We start from the raw sequence: 21,957 nt of genomic DNA on the forward strand, positions 1-21,957 counted from the left end.
TATCTTTTGTATTTGATATATTATTTTAGCAAGATGCTTTAATCCTTTTCTCATTTTTTATACAGTAGTACACATTTTTATGATTACTCTGAGGCTTATATAAAAGTTTTAATAGTCATATTTTAAACTGGAAGCAACTTAGTTGTATTCAAAAACATGCTCTCACTTCCTTCTTTTCTCCTACATTTAATTTTTAGAGGTCAAAATTTATATCAGGTATCTATTATGAAATTTTTGCAGCTATAATTTTTGGGTTTTTTGTTTTTAGTTTTTTGCTTTTGTTTTTTTTTAAGACAGTCTCACTGTGCAGGTCAGGATGGCCTTGAACTCACTACATACCCCAAGTTACCCTAGAACTCACAGCAGTCCTCCTGCTTCAGCCTTCCAAGTGCTGAGATTACAGGCTTATAGGCATATGGTACCACATCCAGCAACTACAACTATTTTAAGTATTTTTGTGTTTTTACTCTTCTAATAGAGTTAAAGTATTTATATACTTTATCCTATGGGTTTTATATATATATATATATATATATAATTTTTACATATTTGCATGTAACTAATAAATGTCCTTTCCCTTAAGCTTGAATAACTCCCTTTACCATTTCTTGTACAACAGCTCCACTTCTGATTAACTCCTTCATCCTTTATTTGTCCAAGAAAGTGCTAATCTTTCCTTCATTTTTGGCAGTAAAGTACTTGTAGCTGGCAGGGTTTTTCTTTCAGCACTGAATATCATCCTACTCTGTCCTAGCCTGTCCCCTTCTGTGTGATACACCCCGTTTGTCTTGCAGCTTTCAAATGCTGTCTTTGACTTTGAGTTTTGGAAGCCTGGTTTAAAGTATGCCTGCTGAACTCTTGGTTAAACGTGAAACTTTTAAAATCACATTCCTGTATGGTCCATATCATTCTGCACAATAGGAACATTTGCTGGCATTTCTTTAAACTTGCTCGGTCTCATCTTAGACTTTCACAATACTAATGTTAGCTCTCCTTATGTTATTTCATACACTATATAGATTTTCTTTATTCCTTTTCACTAGTTTTTCTTTTTTCTTCATTTTCAGACTGTCTTGGAAGTCAAAATTCTTTCTTCCACTTGTTGTTGATACCTTGTAATGCATTTTTAATTCTGTGTATTCTTTGTTGAACATCTACCCTTTTTTGTTCATGTATTATTTTTCTAACTTTTTGAGCTGCCTGTGTTTCTGACTTTCCTTAATTGTTTTGTATTCTTTGGCAGGCATTTCCTGATCTCTCTTTTTTCAGATTTAGTTACTGGGATGTTACTGTGTTCTTTTTCCTTTTTTTTTTTTTTTTTATGTTCCTTGAAGTCTTGGTTTGTTATCTTCACATCCAACAAAGCAGTCACCTCTTCCAGTCTTTACTAAGTGGCTTCAGGAGAAAATCATCTTCACTACAGAATGGCGAGGAATTCTGAAGCCCTCAGACCTTTTCTTTGAATGATGCCACTCCTCTCACCTTTATCCTTCTTAGGGGTTGTGAGTATTTTTACGATTATACACCTTCCTTTGGTTGCATGCCCCCCATTCATTTCCCCAGGGGCAGCATTCTGAAAAATTTGTTTTCCTTCCAATCCTTCAGAGTCAGACTGGCTTTCTGCCTGAGACACTTGGGTTGCAGGAGTGCACTGAAGAAGCAGGTTCTGTTCAGCGCACCTGTGCTCTCATTTTTGCTCCAGTAGTGTGCTGAACTTTTTGTGCAAGGCTCTTAAGCTTCCACAAGGCATTCTCACTCGTAGGTTGTTGGGCCATTACAGCTTCACGGCCCAATCAGGGCTAGCTGGTCTGCCCCAGCTAGCAGTCTGGGCTTCTTATGTTGGAATACCTATGAAGCATAGTGTTTGCCTTTGGGAAAGAGCTGTGCTCTTACTATGTTGCTGCTCTGAAAGCCATACTTGACCGTCGTCAGCATCCTTTGAGATCAAATGACCGACATCAGTTCTGAAGAGTCTTTTCTTCTCCACAATTTTCCCACATTGTGCGTCTTTGCTCACAAGCAGGGTAGTACCAGTTCTCCAAACACAGTCTGACCTCCAAGGTGGAGCAGGGAGAACTTTTGTCAGCACATGCTCGGTGCTGTTTTTTGCAATAACATCTGCCAGAATGGGTCATCTTCATGTCCCACAACTGCTCCTCTCCTGATGATTTCAAGTAGACTGGCCCTTTTAGCCGACTACTTCAGACTCTCATATCAGCCCCCTCATTTAAAAAAAAAATGGTAAAGGCACTTTACAGCACTGCTATCTGCCACTCCACCATATTCATTTTATGATAGCTAAATTAAGCTAACATACACATCACTGTGCGTGCTGTTCTTTGTGGTAAGAACCCTAAAAATTTACTTGTAGCAATTTTCAGAAATACATCATTATTTTATGGGGTTTTTGTTTTTTGTGGTTTTATTTTGTTTATTTGTTTGTTTGTTTGTTTGTTTAGGGTCTCACTCTGTAGTTCAGGTTGGCCTTAAACTCATTATGTAGCCCAGGCTGGCCTTGAACTCATGGTGCTCCTCCTGCCTCAGCCTCAGAAGTGCCGAGACTGTAGGTATACACCACCATGCCCAGCTCAAGAATACATCATTAACTATAGTCACCATTTTCTGTGTGTACATCATCTCTTGAGTTCATTACAACTGTGAAATTGAAATTTTGTGTCCTTTGACTAACATCTTTTAAACTCGTCATTTCACCCTGCATCTGGTATCATCATTCTACTCTGCATCTATGAGTTTAATTTTTTACATTCTACATATAAGTCAAATTGTGTAGCAGTAGTATTTTGGGGGTTGGGAGGCTGGTTTATTTCACTTAAAGTCCTCCAAATACATCCATGTTGTCACAGATGATAGGATTTCTTTCTTTTTTATGTCTGATTCTATTGTGTTCATATGAGCACATTTTCCTTATTCATCTGATGTTGGACATGTAGGTTGATTTATGTGAGTCACTTCCCCGACACAGGAATATCCTACCCTTAAAAACTAAAGGAGAGGTTTATCTGGCTCATGATTTCGGAGGGTTCAGCCCAAGGTTGGCTGTCTGCAGACAGAACGAGCACGGTGGAGGGACCTGGCAGAGGAGAGCTACCCAACCCATGGCAGCCGGGAAGCAGAGGAGGGAACAGCACCAGAAAGGAAGGGGCCGGGGGCCGGATATATATATTCTGCCCAAAAAATGTAAACACACTTCAGGAAAAGAAAAATAGTATGGTCTTTTTTAAACAGATGGTGTTACCCTCATATGGGGGACCTTACAGGATGTCGTCTATCACAAAAACCCACTGCAAATTTTTGGATATGCCCACAAAAGCAAAGGTAACAAAAGCAAACATAGACAAAATTATATAAAGACAAAAGCTTCTACACTGCAAAGGAAATGGCTAACAGAGCAAATGGTTAACTTACAGATTAAGAGAAAATATTTTCAAACCATACATCTGACATGAAATTAATATCTAAAATATATATGGACTTCAACTGACATAGGAAGAAAAGATAGAACAGGGCAAAAGATACCATTCTCAAAAGTACATAAATGGTTGGTTGTACACAATGGAGTTGTGTTGCCACTGCCAAGGAATAGGGAATCCATTCTTTGGAAGGTGAGTGTGGTCTGTCCCATTGCTTTGGGAGCTTTGCTCATGTGGTTTGGGAGCTTTGCTCCTGTGGTTTCTATAAACCTTGCTCAGAGCCAGTGCTACCGGCATCTCTGCAAGTCCTGACTCCCGAAACTCACAGGTCTATTCTGTTTCATTAGTCTGTGTCTGTTTATGCCAGTACCATGCTGGTTTTATTACTATAGCTTTGTAGTATATTTTGAGGTCAGACTGTTGCCTCCAGCTTTGCTGAGTTTATTCAAGGTTGGTTTGACTATGGAAATTTTAAGACTTCTTTTCAATTTCTGTTAAAAAGGTCATTGGACTTTTAATAAGGATTATATTGAATCTGTTGCTCACTATGAGTAGTACTGACATTTTAAATATATTAATTCTTTCAACTCATGAATATTGTATATTTATTTGTGTCCTTCATTTCTTTCATCAATATCTTATAGTATTCAATGTGCAAGTCTTTCACTTCCTTAAATTTATTCCTAAGTATTTTTTTTCTTTTGTACCTGTTATAAATGGGAGTTTTCTTAATTTATTTTTCAGATGGGTCTTAGCATATAGTAATGCTACTGGTTTTTTTGGTTTTTTGTTTTCGTGGTCTGAAACAATGTTTCACTGTGCAGTTTAGATTATCTTGAACTCACTTTGTTGCCCAGGCTGGCCTCAGACTCACAGTGATCCTCCTGCCTCAGCCTCCTGAGTATTAGGATTACAGGCATATGCCACCACACCTGTCTGCTAATGATTTTTATATGTCAAATTTTGTATCCTGCAACTTTACTGAATTTATTAGTTTTAACAGTTTTTTTCTTGAGGAATCTTTAGAGTTTTCTGTATATAATATGTCATTTGTAAATAGACAATTTAAATTCTTCTTTTCCAATTTGGATGTCTTTTTTTTTTTCTTGCCTAATAGCTGTGGTTAGAACTTTCATTACCATATTAAATAGAAGTGGTGAAAATGGGTAACCTTGTTTTGTTCTTGTTCTTTTTTTTTTTTTTTTTTTTTAAATTCAACACTTTGAGCATATCATCCTACTTTCTCCTGGTCCATAATGCTTGGTCTGAAAAATCCACTGTTAGCTTATTGGAACACCCTTATATGTTATTGGCTTCTTTTCTCTTACAGGTTTTAAAATCCTTTTTTTCCCTGTGATCTTCCTTCCCTCCCTTCATTCTTTGTGGGTTTTTTTTTTTTCTTCAGTGCTGGGATTTGACCCCAAGGCCTTGTGCGTGCCAGGCAAGCATTGTACCACCAAACTGCATCCCCAGTCCTATTATTTCTTTCAGTGATCTTTTTACCTTTTACTGTCACTTTTCTTCTTGAGCTTTTATAACTGAGTACTCTTTTGATGTTGTCCCATAAATCCTGCAAATTTCATTCTTTTTTTCTCTTCTGTATATTTTCAAATAACCTATCTTCTAAATCATAGATTCTTATGTTTGATCAGTTCTGTTGGTGTTCTCTATTGCATTTTTCCACTTCATTCACTGTATTTTTCAGCTCCAGAATTTGATTTTTAGAAATAACTTCATCTTAGTAAAATGTACTGTTTTGGTCATTTATGTTTTCCTGGTTTTCTCTGAACAAAATGGAAGTAAGAGAGGGTGGAAGAGAAGGGAAGGAGGAGGAGGAGGAAGGAAAGGAATAGTTTCTACCTTTCTTAATCTTCACTGATCCTTCCTAAAAACAGGTAAGACTTTTAAGTCCTTTGTTAGTCAGGTCGTGAATCTCCAATTTTTTAGGGCTCGTTACTGGTCTTTATTTTGGTCCTTTTTTTATGGTCATGTTTCCTGGTTTTCTTATTGTTGCTTGCTTATTTGTCTGTTCATTTTTGTCCTTGTGGCCGTTCATTGGTGTCTGTACATTTGAAAATGTAAGGATTTATATTCTAGTCTTTACAGACTGGCTTTGTCTGGGAAAGCCCTTCACCAGTCACCTCTTCCAGAAATTCTGGGCACGCCTGACAGTAGTTGGGCAGCCCTGGCACCTGGGTCAATCAGTGGGTCCCCTGGAGTCAGAAGCCTGGGGCTGCTAGGGTTAACCTGGTGGTAGATAAACAGATTAAGTGCTAGGCCGACCTAGAACCTGGGGCTAACCGTAAGGCACTGACCTAGAATCTGGGGCCAATGAAGGACTGCCTTGCACTGAGTTTTACTGAGACAAACCTGGTTTCAGAGTCTAGGCAAAGTCCAGTGCTCATTTCTCTCTTCCTTCCTCCGTGCAGAGGGTACTTCTCTCCATGCTGTTCTGCCTGGATTTGAGAGGAGGTGACACAAGTAATATAAAACTGCCATTCTTACCCTTGTCAGTGTGTCTTTATTTCTGTGCTCTGCTTGTGTGCTTTAATATCTCACCTGGTTTCCTTATCTCTTGTGGAGATGTTTTCACAAGTGGATTGATGTTTATGGAGGACAAGCACTGGAAATCACTATTCTAACACCCTGCCAACATCCTGCTGGAAGGCCTTTCTTAATTCTTTTCCTTGTTCTACTGCACATGGTATTTCCCCTGTCATAATCATTATTGCATTTTTCATGATTTGTTACCTTCCTACCAAATCTTAAGCTCCTTGTAAGCATGGACCCAGCACCCAAAATAGTGACTAGAATATAGTAAGCAGTTGATACATAGTAAGCAAGTAGGAGAGTGTTATATAACTTGTCCCAAGCCTCTGATGAGTTTCAGAGCCTGCTTTCCTACCTGCTTTTACGCTCCCAGAGTTCTTGTTCTTTTCTCACATGAGCAGAGACAGACTCAACTCCCAAACAGGCTTTCAGATCTGACTCTCTGCTGCCTGGGCCTTTCTTGCTTTTGATATTTCTGTCTTTTTTATTTCTTGCAGTGTGGTACAGATTCTCCTTGCTGCTGGGGCTGACCCGAACCTTGGGGATGATTTCAGCAGTGTCTACAAGACTGCCAAGGAGCAGGGAATCCATTCTTTGGAAGGTAGGTGTGGTCTGTCCCATTGCTTTGGGAGCTTTCCTCCTGTGGTTTCCATAAGCCTTGCTCAGAGCCAGTGCTACCGGCATCTCTGCAAGTCCTGAATCTCTGACAACTCGTGGATAACCCAAAGGCCTTACAACAGATGTCTTTCACAGTCCCTCTGGCTCTAAAGTATTATCATTTCAAAAATGTTGGGGAAGGTTGAGTTCATGACCTAGTCAGAGGCAATACACATTTCAGGTGATGTTCTCTGACAGTCCCTCGGCCTGGGAACCCTCAGATGAGTAGATAATTAAGCAGATTTCAGTAAAATAATTGGAACAACTGTAGGGAACATCTACTTGCTCCTTTTGTACTTCCTGCAGACATACCCTCTCCTGGAGTAAGAAAACAGCCTCGCTGGTTTCCTCAATTTCAGAAGTCCCTAAACTGAGTGCTGTTTTTTCATTGTGTACAACCCTGTCTCTGAGACTGGTCTGTTGCCTTACTGTATGACCCAGGACAAATAGTGGACCTTTTTATGCCTTGATATCTGTGCTTGTAAGGTGGTTTTGACATCAGTGCCTCCTCTGCAATGTTGTATACGTGACTGTTGAGATTTCAGAAGAGGCAATGCACCGGGGCTCAGCCACTTGTTTGTTGGAAGGCACCTGGGCAGGTCAGTCTGTGTTGCCTCTACCAAGTAGTTCTTCCAAAGTGGTGTGGAGAAGAAAGTATGTTGCAGATAGAAATGAGAATTTTGCATTTGAGCTTTTGATTGTATAGACAACTGTCCCTACTTCCTGCCCACTGTCCTGGATCACTCAGAGAACCTGAGAGCGCCCTGAGACTTCCAGCAGCAGGACCACTGAACAGTGGCTGCTTTCAGGTTGGCAGTGATGTCGCGAGGATGGAAAACCTTGCTGAGCACCTGAGGATCAGAACATGGACTCTGGGCAGATTCAGTGAAGGGGAGCAGGGCATTCACCCCTCGGGGCTGTTAGTGAGGCCACCAGCCTGACATGGGCAAGTGTGGCCCAGAGTAGAAGGTTATTGGTGACCCTGGCCCAGAGTAGAAGGTTATTGGTGACCCAGAGAAAACGTTTTTCCAGTTACTGGCAGGAGGATGTCCAGGAGCATCAGGGTGCTGCTGCCCAGATGCAGTGTGAGTCACCCGCCCCTGCCTTTCCACCTCTCTAAACCTGGTGCTGTCGAGGCCCCGTCCTCCACAAAACTCCTGTCCATGGCAGTAACTGCAGGCTGCCCTCAGTTGTTCTTCTGAATGTTCCCTAAATCTTGCCGTTTACCATGGTTATTTGTACTCATGTCTACCCATGTGTCTCCCAGATGACAGTTCCATGTGCAGGCCATGACCTGTGCCTCCTTGGGTTCCCCACTGAGCTCGAGAAATTATGTTCACTTTATGTTCCAAACAGAGAAGAGTTTCAGAAGTACCAAACTTCCCTGTATTTGCTGCCTAGTATGTGAGAACTTGTTTATGAGCTGTCTCCTGCTCATCCACACATACCATCCTTCCTCAGCTCTGTCAGGCATCTCATCAAAAGCAGGGAGAAACATTTGTGAGGCAGAGTTAGGAAGGACAGTGGGGATTCTTTGAGTGTCTTCTCATCTGTTCTCAGGATCCTAGCAGGGCTCAGGAAATATTTTTTATTTCATAGAATCTCAGAGGTCTGAGATCATCTAGTCCAGTTTCTGCTGTCATGTTGGTCTCCACAGCCTATTTTTAAGTTTTGTTGCTTTGTGTTCTAAAGCTTCTCCACAGGTCAGTATTCATATTCAGCGTTCTGGATCGGTGGTCAGCAGTCTTTCTCAGGAAAGGGCCAGATAGTAGACATTTTGTGAACCAGTTGCTCTCAGTTGTGACTACTCACCTCAGTCATTTAAGGCAGGAGCGGCCATACATAATAAAGAAACAAGTTAAGAATAGATGTGTTTCAATAAAACTTTACAAAAATAGGCAGCAGCCTGGTTTGGCCCATTCACTGTAGTTTGCCAGTCCTGTTCTAGATCTTTTCTATTCTTTTTTTTTTTCCCTTATCTATTATTTTTCCCTTTTAACCAACGTCCTCTGAATTCTTTTTCATTCTTATGTCAGCCAGCCTACGTTCTAAGTAGGTAGGCAGACAAAAAAAAAATGGGAAAGGCTATCATGTCCTTCATGAAATAAAAACAAAAACACTAACTGTTTTGTATGATCTGCAAATTTAGTGATAGGCTTTCTGTACATTCACTTATTTATTAAGAATTATTTATTGGTAACATTCCTGTATACCAGGCACTGGTGAGTTAGATAGACAAGATCAGTGCCAACATGGATTAAAGTGTTCGTAAGAGCACAGTTACCTAGAGTCCTAGAGCACACGATCAGGATGATTTTGATGCATGATTCAGATTTCATAGCTGTCATCAGCCAAAATTCCTTCCTTCCCATCCTCCATTTCTCCATTTTGTCCATAAAATTATAAGAAATATTTTCAGATTTGCTGAAGTAAAAAATGGATTTAGCATTTCTCTTACTTTCTTGCCCCAGTAACCTTTTCCAAAAAGGAAATTAGGTTACTCTGCCATGTTAATGTCTTGTTCTCGAGGAACCTACTCTGATGCCCAGCAATCACCGAAGTGTTTAAGAACCATTATAAGAAATACATTCTAGAATTTTGTCAGGAATCATTGATCATCTCACTGTAGCTTGGAAGATCTACCCTCTGTACTTTTGTACACTGTTTCTACCAGCATATTTTTCCAGGTCTGAGGGTTGGTTGTGTACTGGTCTCTGCTTTTTTATTCTGAGAGATGGATAATAACAGTCTTTAAGAATCATCCCAGTGCTCTCTGCTCTCTTTACCAGCTTGGTCTCCTCCTTAACCATGTTTTATCTTTCCTTTTTCCAGCTAAGGATAACTCTTTCTTTCTTCCCTTCTACCAGTGTTCACTGACTGCCTTCTGTAAGCAAGGCACTGTGCAGATAACTGGGTCGTCCTCACTGATAAAGTAGACAGAAACATGTGAATCCATGGTTCTCTGTTCTTTGGGTTGCACTGACTTTTTTGTGGGATGTTACCTGACTTATTTGGGTGTATGAGGAGGGTAAAATGAAATGAGGTGTGTCCGCCTTACTGGAGTGTGTGTAGGCATCACAGGAAAGCTCTACACTTAGGATTACTGGCCATCCTTCCCTATTGAAATATAGTCAGTGCCAAAGTTCATCAAGTTCACTTATTTTCTAATAGATATTTCTGTGGGCCTCAGGCTAACGTTAATACTGAGGGAAGGTGGTAAGTTGTAGTTTGCTCTTAGCAAGAGCTCTCTACCTCTAGTAGTACATCTTTCATCTACCTTAACAGCATTATTGTGAAGATCAAGAGATGAAACACCCATATGGGTTGTAGAGTACTCTACAGTTGTGCTTAGTAGTTCCATTTAGTTATAATTCAGCATGTAGTTACTCTTCTAGATGCTGAAAATACATAAATGAACATACATGGTCTAGCCCTCAGCAGTTCTCCTAGTCAAGTGAAAAGATGACCTGTGAGCAAGGAATCACAGTATTGAGTGGTAAATGCAAAGGTAGCTCCACAAAGAAAGAAGGCAGCACTGAGAGAGGTAGTGGTGAGCTCTTTCTGGGAGCAGGGGTATCTGGGATGTGTCACAGGGTAAGTAACTTCTAATTGAATCTCAAGGTTGAGTTGCAGATTGCCAGGCTAGCTAAGAAGGACAGATCTTCCGGGCATAGGGAACAACAGGCCCAGAGAGGTAAGGTGGAGAGAGGTGCTAGCCTGTAGCATCATCTGCCACAATTTTGAGAACAGTAAGTTGGAGAGGGAAGGTTACCCATGGAAAGGACCTTGTAAGGCAGCTCTGGGGAGCTCACACTGTATTCCGAAAGCCACTGAAGGAGTTTCAGCAGGAAATACTGGATTTACATTTGCATCTTAGATGAGCCATTTGACAGAATAGAGGAGAATTTGGAAGGGAGAGGTTAGCATTGGTTCTTGACCTCTTGGGAATGATGGACCCCTTGTAGAATCCGAGGAGAAGCTGTGTTCCTCTCCCTCAAAATGCACTTCATATTTCTGGTGGGTAATACAGAGGCTCTTTAGAAATGGAGAAAATTCATGTTAGGAAGATATAAAGAGGTTGAGTACTCAGTGAATTGTGTAATGCTGAGGAAAAGGATATGCCGTGGCGACACTTCAGTTTCTGATTTGGGTAGGCAATTGAGTATGTGGATCCAGAGTTTAGAGGAGTCTGGTAGAGATTTAGAAGTCACCAGCATTTGTGTGGGAATTGGATGTAACTGAAATTGCTCTGGGAAAGGTGTTAAAGTGAGGGTGTAAGAGAATTACCAGCATTTACAGTGTGAAGAAGAAAGAAGATCCAGACCGGGAATGTAAAGGTATCAGACATTTTGTGTCTTTTCTGCCTGTTGAGAACAAACAGAACTGGGAAAAAAGATCTTTGTGGCCCGTGCCTAATGCACCCCTTCTCCTGTCTCACATATAAGTACCGTTCCTTAGCATGAGCCCGCTCAAGCAGGTACACTATGGACTTGCCCACTCTTGCAAAGGTGGGTGTTTCTGAGTAGCAGGCAGGCTTGCTGGTTGTACAGGCACCCCAGGAATACTTGGTGTGGATATCTCCTTGACCTTACTGTTCTTTCCATTCTCTGCAGCCCTCCAAGTGGCATCTTCAGAAGTAAGTTGAGTTTCACTGACTGGCTGTGTGATCTTAAGCAAGTGACTTAAAATCCTTGACTTTCAATCTTCGTCTGTTACATAGGAATACCAATACCTGTTTTATTGGATTGTGTGAAAGATTAGAGATAATCACATATATGTAAAACACAGTGACATTGAACGAAGACTTGTCCTGTGGAAGTGTGCTTTGGCTCAGTTAAGGGAAGAAACTCACTTAGGAGGTAGTGAGCAACTCACACTTCACAGGCTGCTGCATTAGTCTGCCTGTCGGGGATTCTTGTCCGGGGTCAGTGGATAATATTATATAGCCTCCAAGGTTCCTGCCAGCTGTATGATTTCTAAAGTTCTAAAAGCTGTTGACTCTGGAGCCAGACGTGGTGGCACACAGCTGTAATCCCAGCACTCAGGAGGCTGAGGCAGGAGGATTGCCACAAGTTTGAGGCTAGCCTGGGTTATATAGTAAGTTCAAGGCCAGCCTGAACTACAAAACAAGATCCTGTCTCCCAAAAAATTAAAATTAAAAAATAAAAGCTGTTGGCTCTTTATCAGAGCAAGTACTATACTTAGAAGAAATAGGATTTAAGCTAGTCTTTGGGGTTAAAGAGGAAGGTCAAAAGAAAAATTTTGAAAGCAGTGGACACAGCTTGGGCAGAGCCATCTGAGTGTGAAGGGAGCATGGGGATCATGGCTGTCTCTCTGCCAGCTCATTCCCCAGTCTTGACTGCGTTCTCTTTGATGCCTTGAGCCCCACCCATGCCGCTCCAGGAGAGTTCCACTTGTGGCTGGCTGATGGGTGGTGGGCCCCAATCCTCAGGTGGAAGATGCAGTAAATTAGTAGTAACAGTAAACAAGTCGCCCAGCTTGGGATGCCGCTGGCTGCTTATAAGTAACTGTTATAAACATCAAATGTCTGGGACTGTCAGAAATGCAAGTGAGCTCTCTGAGTGCCTCTCATATGTACAATTAAAACAATAAAACACGGCAGAAACGTGGCTAGAGCCGGCTATAAATCAACTTCTCTTCTCAGCTTCAAATGGCAGCTGAATAAAGATGAGCCCTGCAGACGCTGGGTTGGCATATGGCCCTTCTGGGGGTAGAGGGCCTGCTTTACCAGGCTGGACCTGCTAGGGCCAAACTCATCTCTCTGAGAGCACCTTTCCCCCACAACTCCAGGGGCTGCGGGTCCTGGCCTGCTCCAGCTGACCTCCCCATCTCTTGTCTTCAGATGGGGGACAGGACGGTGCAAGCTGGCTCATCACAAACCAGTGGACAAGTGCCCTGCAGTTCAGGAGGTGGCTAGGAGTCCCCACTGGCGGTAATGGAACTGCTCTCTACGCTAATATTTCTCCCTCTCCCCAGGAGTGGTCTCACCTGATTAGTTCATCTCCTCAGTATATGTTAAGCACCATGTGCCCAGCTCCACCCAGGCCCACAAAGAGAATGTATGTTGCTGAAGAGCGGAAACTGAGATAAGAGCACCGAGGTTCCCAAGGGAATGGGACTCTCCTAGAGAGCTTGTTAAAATGCAGATTCCTGGGCCCCACCCCCAGACAGTCAGTGGGTCTAAAGTGAACCTGAGGTTTTGCATTTATACCAGGCTCCCACTGTCTGAGTGGCACAATCTAGACTACAGGTGTTAATTTCAGTCTTGTGCTTAAACGGCTTAAAAAACTCATCTGAGCCTTCATTTCTCTAAAAGAGATCTTATTTTGTTACTTTCAACTTTACTCCTAGATTCGTAAAAAAATTAGGATTAAGCCAGGCATGGTGGCACATGCCTGTAATCCCTGCACTCAGGAGGCTGAGGTAGGAGGATCGTTGTGAATTCGAGACCAGCCTGGGCCACAAAGTGAGCTCAAGGCCGGTCTGAACTTTATAGCAAGACCCTGTCTCAAAAAGACCAAAAAAAGATTAGGATTAGAGGTCCCATTTAACCAAGCTATTCCCCTTCTAGGTATTTTCCCAGAAGAATTAAAAATATCATACCACAGCAATATATGTGTACCCATGTTTATAGCAGCACAATTTGTCATAGCAAAATCTTGGAAACAATCCAAATGCCCATCAGCTGAGGAGTGGATAAAAAGATGTGGTATTTTTATACAATGGAGTATTACTCAGCTATAAAAAAGATAAACTCAAGGCTATAGGTAAATGGATGCAACTAGAGACCATACTGATAAGTGAAATAAATTAGACCTGCATGTGTAAACACTGTATTGTCTCCCTAGTATAAGAACCTGAAAGTGTAAATAAAATCTGAAAGGTACAGTAGATATTGTGAAAGGGAAAGAAACTGCTCAATAGGAAAGAACAACTGAATGAGAAAAAGGAGAAAAGAAGGAAAGGGAAAAAAAAATATATATATATATATACGTAAGATAGCTAAGATAATTGTACTATTAATTTCGATTGATTTATTGAAAAGAACAGTTAATGTTTGTTTGATCAACCTTTCATACCTATACCTGGTAAACTGAGCAACTACTTTGAAGATAGCAATAACTAGTATAAAAACTATTGTTGATTTCCTCTCATCTTGTTTTGAAATTCTGTATCATTTTTATAGTTTTAGTGTTGTTTTGTTTTTGTTCTTGTTTTTTTCTCTTTAAAATTTAAAAAAAAAAACAAAACTTATCCCCCAGAGAAGCTATGTGCTAAGCCATGATAGTGTGAGTGTACACAACTTAATAGCTGTGACACCTGGAGCAGCGTCATGTACTTCTCAGAGATTCTTTCTCCTATTTGCAATATAAAAGATATTAAGAGAGTGAGAGGTACTACATTTACCACTTACATAAAACCTAGAATGTAAGCCGGGCATGATGGTGCGTACCTGCGATCCCAGCACTCAAAAGGCTGAGGCAGGAGAATTGCCACGTGTTCAGGGCCAGCCTGGGCTACACAGTGAGGTCAAGGTCAGCCTGAACTGCATAGTGAGACTTTGTCTCAAAAAAGAAAAGAGCATAGAAGGAATTCCATGAATGTAAACCTCTGTTCTCCACTTTTGCTGCATCATCATCACATACTCTCATGGAACTTCATTCAGATCTTTGACCCAGCCTTCCAAATGCTTTTTCCTGATAGCAAACTGTCAGCCTTAAAGTAGACAATAGAATCTGAGGAATAGTTTGACTGTTACCTAACTCTGTGACCTGGGGCAGTTCTGTATTTCAGAGCTGGTTTTCTCATCTGTAGAGAATAGTATTTCCTATCCCATAGGTTTGTTGTCAGAATCAGTTGAAGTACTTATGAAAGCACTTGAAAGATACAAGGTATCATGTAAATGTAAGATGCTCGCAAGAATGGCAATTAATGATGAAGATTGAAGATCTGACTGAAACAGTATTTGACGGGTCCAGTCAGAGGTACAGATAACAAGAATTAGCAGTTCTCAAAGAAAAGACTCGCTGGCTGAAACAGTCAAGAAAATAAAATAGTACTTGAGCCTCACATCTAAGGAAGATTGAGGGAGCTGCATGGAAGGCTAGTAGTTGGGTGCAGGTAGATGGGAGTAAAGAATACTATGTCCATAACCACCAGGGGTGGAAACAGAGAAGTTGGGTTCTGGGCTACTAAGTGAACATGTTAGGGTGCAGCCTCCACACAGATGCAGTCTAAAGAGTGACGAGCTATACAGATGCAGCATTAATACACTGGGGCCAGGTCCAGTATGCCTGGATCTGTCCTTCAGACAGAGTTGATCTTGAAAGTCCTAGAGGGGAGGGCATTGCAGGAACTGACTCCTTCCAGGTTGGAGAACTGGGGAGAAGACAAGGTCACCCAATGTGACAACTGCAGCAATAGCTAGTAACATTCATTGGCGCTGTGTGTGCACAGCAACCCTCTGATGTTGACACGACAGGAAACTGAGGTAGAGTAGTCATGTCAGATGCCAGCAGAGCTGTCTTCTACTCTTAGATAGAACCCAGTGACCATATCACCCTCCCTGTGCCCTTACTGAGTCTGCTGAGAACCTCGGGCCTGTTCAGAGGGCTGGGAATCTACCAAGTCAAAAGCAGTTCAGGCCAGTGTGATGGTTGATACATTGTGTCAATTTGAGAGGTTTAGAAGCTTAACTAAGTAACTCAGATATCCTGGGGTGTGGAGGACCAGCTCTTACCCTCTAGGATGATATTCATTGTGCCTTTACACTCTAGGATGATGTTCATCGTGTCAACTTGAGAAGTTTAGAAGTTTAACTAAGTGACTCAGCAGAGGGCCAGGATCCTCTCTTTGTAAACAGCTGGAGCCTGTGCAAGAGAAGGGTACCCAGATGGTGTGAGTGCTACACCCACCCTGGGGCAGGTAGCTTGCTTCTCTTAAAAGGGAGGGAAAGAAGCTTGTTGTCCCTTTTTGCTCTTGTTGCTTTTGCTATCTTCCGCCGCCATGAACCCCTGTGCCATACCACCCTGCCTTGGAGCCAGCTGATTACAGACTGAAACCTCCACACACTGTGAGCTAAATAAACCTTTCCTCTTTTAACTTTGGGTGTTGGGTATTTTGTCCCAGCAAGGAGAAAAAAGTAACCAAGACAGCAAGTTATTCTTAATATTGTTCTTGCCTCTTCTTCATCCCATCCAGGCCCCTTAGAGTCTCATCATACCTCCAGGGTCAGTGATTCTGTGTGTCACTGCTCAGTAGTACCAGCCAGTGTAGAATCACCAGGGTGGACAGTGCACTGTCACTCCATCAGGGCTTTTGGCCAGCTTCAAAATTAAATCTCGCAGCTAGGGAGGTTGTTTCCATTTGTTTTTAGGTCTCCAAATATGCTTGTGTGCCATGTGCATGTGCATGTATATGTGTATTCTAAAAGAGAAGGATAGACTAGTTGACATGTTTTATTAAAAAGAATAAATTTGATGCATTTATAAAAATAAGAGAAAGTGTGATGGGGTGGCAAAGAAGTAGTCTTGTGATTTTTAACTGATTTACATATTTTGTGTATAAATATTTTTTCATCAAAAGTTCCAAATCAGGGATGGGTCCCACACACCACACAAAATATATTAGAGACATTTATATGGATAGCAGGAAGGGAGACAGAGGGCTGAAATTTTCCAGGCACCCAGTGATTGATGGGGGCTGAGGCTCCCCCTGACGCTTTATTGAGTTTCCGATGATTATCTCTCGCTGAGACATTTTTTACAGATGACGGTCGAGCTGTCACAATGGACCATGGGGGAAAAAAACCCAACAATAATAACACTTTAATCTTTTTACTGCACTGCTCCCTAGTATCTCAGATTCATCTTCCCTGACGCACGCAGTTCATTATTCTGCCCCTCCCTGGATGGGAAATAAAGGAAAATAAATATATATGTAGACATACTTACCCACATACATACACACACACAGAGTATATAAAAGAGACCACCTCAGAAGCAGAGAGGGGTAGAATTTATTGTTCTTTTTCCAAGTGTTGAGGTTTATTAGTAGAGATGCTGGGTTGGCTGAGAATTGGCTATTAATTACAGCATTTTGTATTTGTTTTTTATTGCAAGTTTTTAACATCTTGAAGAAAAGGCAGAGGAGAGGCAGGCAGGTGCAGAGATGGGGAGCACTAAGGGACCGAGATGGACCAACCAGGTAGCACAGCTGCTAAGAGGCAGAGGGAGTAGCTCTTTCCTCTTGCTGCTGGCCTGTCCCAGAGGATCCCTGGAGCTAAAAGAATACTGCTTTGGTTAGGATGAGGGACAGATGTGAGGAAAGGAATGAGCCCAGGGTAAAAGATGCATCAGAGAAGTCCAGACACCTCTGCGCGTGTTACTCCATGCAAGTTAGGAGAGGTGGGAAGTAGAAGGTGTTCAAGCAGTTTGGATAGGTCTGTAGATAACAGAATAGCAGGGTTAAGAGTTTGTCCCGCATTTTAGTCTTAATGATGAGAAGGTGAGGTGTAAGCTCTGGAAAGCCCTACCTGGCTCAGTAGTCAAAAGGGAGGGGTCCTGGACCAAAGCGGATGCCACACTGACCGGCGAGGGTTATACACAAGAGCACCAGAGCCTGTCTTCTCCAAGTTCCTTGACAGCCTTCCTGGTCTACCTCTCCTTTTCATGAGTGAGAGAGAAGATGAGTCCCTTCTTGTGTCTGCAGTGGAATAGCTGCTAACTCAGTCTTCCTTTTCCTTCATCAAACCTCTTCTGAGTTGCTGTTGTGTGCCAGCTCCCATGCTGTACTACTAGGAAGAGCAGGATCGTCTTTATAAGGAGAAAGCTTCTGGTCCATGGGCAAAGAGCGTGGTGCCCGTGAGAACCATTTTGAAATGGGCTGGTTCTCTAGCCATAAGCCAGCCTAGGTGAGCATGCGTGCCTTTGCTGAAAGGATGAAGAGATCTAGAGATACAGGTACAGTGCCTGTCCTTCAAGAACTTATTTTCTGCTTGGAGAGATAAGCTTAACACTCATTCACTAAATAAATATTTGTCAAGCACTGCTGTATTCAAGATTATATATACATAAGACAATTTAAGAATATACAAGACTATGTTAAGAGAAAATATTGGTAAATTTGAAGGAAACTAGACATTTCTAGAGCACAAAGAGGGAAAGGGCATCATGAAATAAAACTACTTAAGTCATAAACTGTGGGTAAAATGTAAATAAATAAAAGAAAGACATAATGTAGCCATGTGATCAAATAGAAAAAAAGATTGTAAGTCCTTAGAGTTGAACAGACCAACTCAGTTATTGACTACTAGTATGACTTCATGTTACGTAACCTCTCTAAATCTCAGTTTCTTTACTTATCAAGTAGGACTAATAATTTGGCGGCCTAGTATGGTTCTTGTGAAGAAAATAATTGTAAAGTTTCTGGAACAACTGGCACACAGTACATATTCAGTAAATGGAAACCACTGGAATTATATTTTTAGTTCTCTGAGTCTCAGAGAAAGATTCTTGGTCTTGGGATTTTAGCCTTTAGGTATCACCTGTGACACTCCACAGAGTATGAAATAGGCTCCCTGCCTTTCTCCAGGGTTGGTGCTAGGGGTGGTCCTAGCCAGAGTTAGGATGATGTCAAGAAGCGAAAAGGTGTAATAATAAATGTGTTACCATTTGCTGAGTCCTTAACTACATGCCAGGCGATAGCCTTAGCACCTTACACACATTTTTAAACATAACAACTTTATTGAGATTTGATTCATGTTTTATACAATTCACCATGTGAATTATCTCGTCTACTAGTTTATAGCATGTTCACAAAAGTTGTGCAATCATCACAGTCAGTTCTAGAACATTTTCATCATTTCATAAAGAAATCCTGTATACGTTATGATACTCCATTTCCCTTTAACTACACTCAGTCCCTAGCAACCAGTATTTTCTGTCATTATAGATTTGCCTAATGTAGACATCCCATATAAATGGACTCATATAATACATGGTCATTTGTAATTGACTTCTTTTATTTAGCATAAAGGTTCATCCATGTTGAAGCATATATTAGTACTTCATTCCTTTTTATGGCTAAATAATATACTGCTGTATGGATATACCAGATTTTGTTCATCCTTTCATTGGCTTAGATGCATTTGATGTTATGAATAATGCTGCTATAAATATTTGTGTACAAGTTTTTATGTAGACACAATGTTTTTGGATTCTTGAGTATAATATTACTAGGAATAGAATTTCTAGGTCATACAAATAAGTTTTTAACCTTTTGAGGACATCCCTGACTGTTTTCCAAAGCATCTACACCATTTAACGTAGCTATATAGAGAGTACCAGTTTCTGTACATCTTCTCCAGCACTTATTCTTATCTTCTTGATTATAGCCAGCCCAGTAGATAGTGAAGAGGTATCTCATTGTGGTTTTGATTTGCATTTCCCTCAGGACCAGTGATGTTGGGTATCTTTTCATGTGCTTTTTGGCCATTTGTGTCTTATTTGGAGAAATGTCTTCTTCTGATCCTTTGTGCATTGTTGGATTAGTTTTGCTATGGAATCTTGTGAGGTAGGAGATGCTACCTCAACTATGCAAATAAAGAAACAGAATCTCAGTAATGTGAAGTATTCTGGCCAAAGCCACAGTGAATTTTACTTCCCAGTCCAACTCCAACCCCCATGCCCTTTCTAATACACAGTGCTGCTCCGTGAGGATTCATGGTAGCATCACCAGGGTCCTGTATAAGGGCCCTGAGAAGCAGGAAGGGAGCAGAGAAGGAAGTAGAAAATCAGTTGTAGAAATTCACCAGGGCCAGCTAGAAGAGGCCTATGAAAGGTCAACAGAAGAATGTGGATATATCTGGAGTTTCAGGATGGGAGAAGACACGTTAATTTTATTTTTTTCTTTTTCTTTTTCTTTTTCTTTTTTTTTTTTTTTTTTTTTTTGGTATTGGAAATTGAACTCGTGACCTCACACTTGCCAGGCAAATTCTTGTGCCACTGAGTTATACCCCCAGCCCAAAGACACATTAATTTTAAAATTGTCATTTCCTAGGTACAAATTCATTTCTGTGACTCTCACTAGATGGCATCATCTCAGATTTTCACAGCAACCCAGTTAATGTGCATTAATGTTCCTGTTTTACCAGTGAGAGGTTTATGGCCCAGAAAGATGACGTGATTTTCCAATGTAGGAAATTAGGATTAGAACCCAGGTCTCTCAGGCTCATAGTGATAGATTGTTTCAGAGATACTCTATGGAAGATTATTTTTATGTTATTTGTAGATTTACAATTTTTTTCTTTTAATGGTACTAAGGAACAAATCTAGGACATAGCACATGCTAGGCAAGTGCTCTATCACTGAGAGCTACATCCTCAGCCCAGCATTGAGGGTAGGGTTCACACTCTGTCCTCGTAGCCCAGGCCATGGAATATGCTTAATGTGATGGGTGAATAAGGACTACAGTAGAGTACATGGCATAAAAGGACTTAATTCCACCCGGGAATTTGGGGGAAAATATAGTATGTGTGAGGTTTTGGATAAGGGTCTTATCCCAAGATGAAAACTCTGCTCTAACTTTCTAAACATGGGGTTTGGAGTGAGCATTCTGCTACCCAGGCATCTTTGGCCTCCCTGGAGAAGGACCAGCCAACCTTGGTTCAGCCAACCTTGTAGTTTTCTGTTCCTCAGAGTGGGAAGGACCCTCAGACCATCTAGGCCAGTTGTGGCAAGCCTGTGGCACACGTGCTACAACAGGCTGTTTGTAGCATTAAAAGCTGTAAAAGGGTTACCATCACTGATCTAGGCCAGTGCTTCTCAGATTGTTCTGAGGAGCTCTGCAGTAGGCTTAGGCTTATTAAGCATGTCTCCATAGGCCTTGCCTTAGGACTCTGAATGGCTAGAGTGGGGGCCAGAGAGTTGATGTATTTTGACCACCTACCCAGATGATTCTGTCCCCACTAAAGTTTCAGAACCAATGATAAAAAAAAAAAAAATCTTTTCTACTTTAAAAACAGGGAGTTTAGGGCACAAAGGGATGAGCCATGTATCAAGTTAATAAAAAAGCCAGTCTTGAACTCAGTTCTCTGAGTTGTCAGTCTACTATTCTTGCTGATCCCATACTACTTCGTTTAGTTTAGTTTAGCTTAATTTAGTTTAGTTATTTTGATTTTTTGAGACAGGATCTCACTATGTAGTTTAGCCTGGCCTTGAACTCACTTTGTGTCCCAGGCCAGCCTCGAACTCTTGGCAGTCCTCCTGCCCCAGCCTACCAAGTGCTGGGATTACAGGTGTGCACCACCACACCCGGCTACATAGTTTATTTTAAAAAGCTGTTGCATACCCATAGCTTTTGTTATCCTAAATCTAAAGTCCTTTTGGAATTAGGGGTTAGAAGGGTCTAGGACCCCTTGAAGAGACAGGAATGGCTGGCTAGGAAGAGAAGCAGGAGCCTGGGCCTGTCTTCCCCTGCGCTGTCTTTACATGAAGGGTGGTAGATGTCTTTGTTGGGAAGGTGACGGTTCACTGGCTGAGGACCAGCTGTAAGCATGGAGCCTCGGAAGACCACCTTGGTGGCCAGCTGCCAGGCAAGCTTGGATGAATCCCTTACTTTAACTCAGTGAGGATGGGGTGAGTGGGGGATCCATTTGAGGCCATGCTGCTCCTCTTTTCTTACTCCATTTCACTTTGGGCCATTTTCTGTCTTCTCTTGAGAAGAGTGTGAGGCAATCTACTGGGGCAGGACTCATAACACTGGGTGATATGGGGAAAGCATTTAGTGCTAAGAGCATGAAATAGGCCCTGCTGAACTGGGCTAGGTCCCAGCTCTACCACTGATTGTGTCATCCTTCTGAACTTCAGTGCCCTCCTCTATAAAATAGCATAAATTTACACCCCACAGGGTTATTCTGAAACAGAAAAGGAAGTGACAGTGCTTTACAGGTTGTAATAGACTATTTAGTTCCAATGATTGCTCTGTAGAATACCAGTTCTGCAGGATTTCCACACGGTTTTGTGAAACAAAGTGGCCATCAAACAAGAAACTGCCCAGACGCCAAATGAAACAAATGGCTTGCCTCAGTCCTACATTCTCCTGTTCCCTGTGCCTTTCTGAGAGAAAAGTATATTCAGGGTTTCCCAATGAAACTTACTTTTCCCTGCACTGAGAATACACTGTTGAAAGCTCAAAGTTAGACAGAAAGGGGGTGTTTGTTTCCATCACTGTACTTGTGATATGGATTATAATTAGTCTGCTCAGTTGTCTGACTTTTTACCTACTAGTTTACTTCTTA

The 21,957-nt window shown here is 41.5% G+C and overlaps 1 protein-coding gene across 2 annotated transcripts in view; it reads left to right on the forward strand.

Annotated features, from left to right (window-relative positions):
• Positions 1–21,957, forward strand: part of Clpb (ClpB homolog, mitochondrial AAA ATPase chaperonin) — a 138,098-nt gene that overhangs the window by 50,015 nt on the left and 66,126 nt on the right. Inside the window, exons 4-5 of one of the 2 annotated variants that reach the window (XM_005379988.2) lie at positions 6,479–6,582; positions 12,502–12,591. In XM_005379988.2, coding sequence (XP_005380045.1) covers positions 6,479–6,582; positions 12,502–12,591 — 194 coding nt within the window. The remainder of the gene's footprint in view (positions 1–6,478; positions 6,583–12,501; positions 12,592–21,957) is intronic. The other variant, XM_005379989.2, reaches the window with a different exon arrangement.

The sequence above is a fragment of the Chinchilla lanigera genome, unplaced genomic scaffold (assembly GCF_000276665.1).
Source record: "Chinchilla lanigera isolate Chin_1 unplaced genomic scaffold, ChiLan1.0 scaffold00013, whole genome shotgun sequence".
Classification (NCBI taxonomy): Eukaryota; Metazoa; Chordata; class Mammalia; order Rodentia; family Chinchillidae; genus Chinchilla; species Chinchilla lanigera.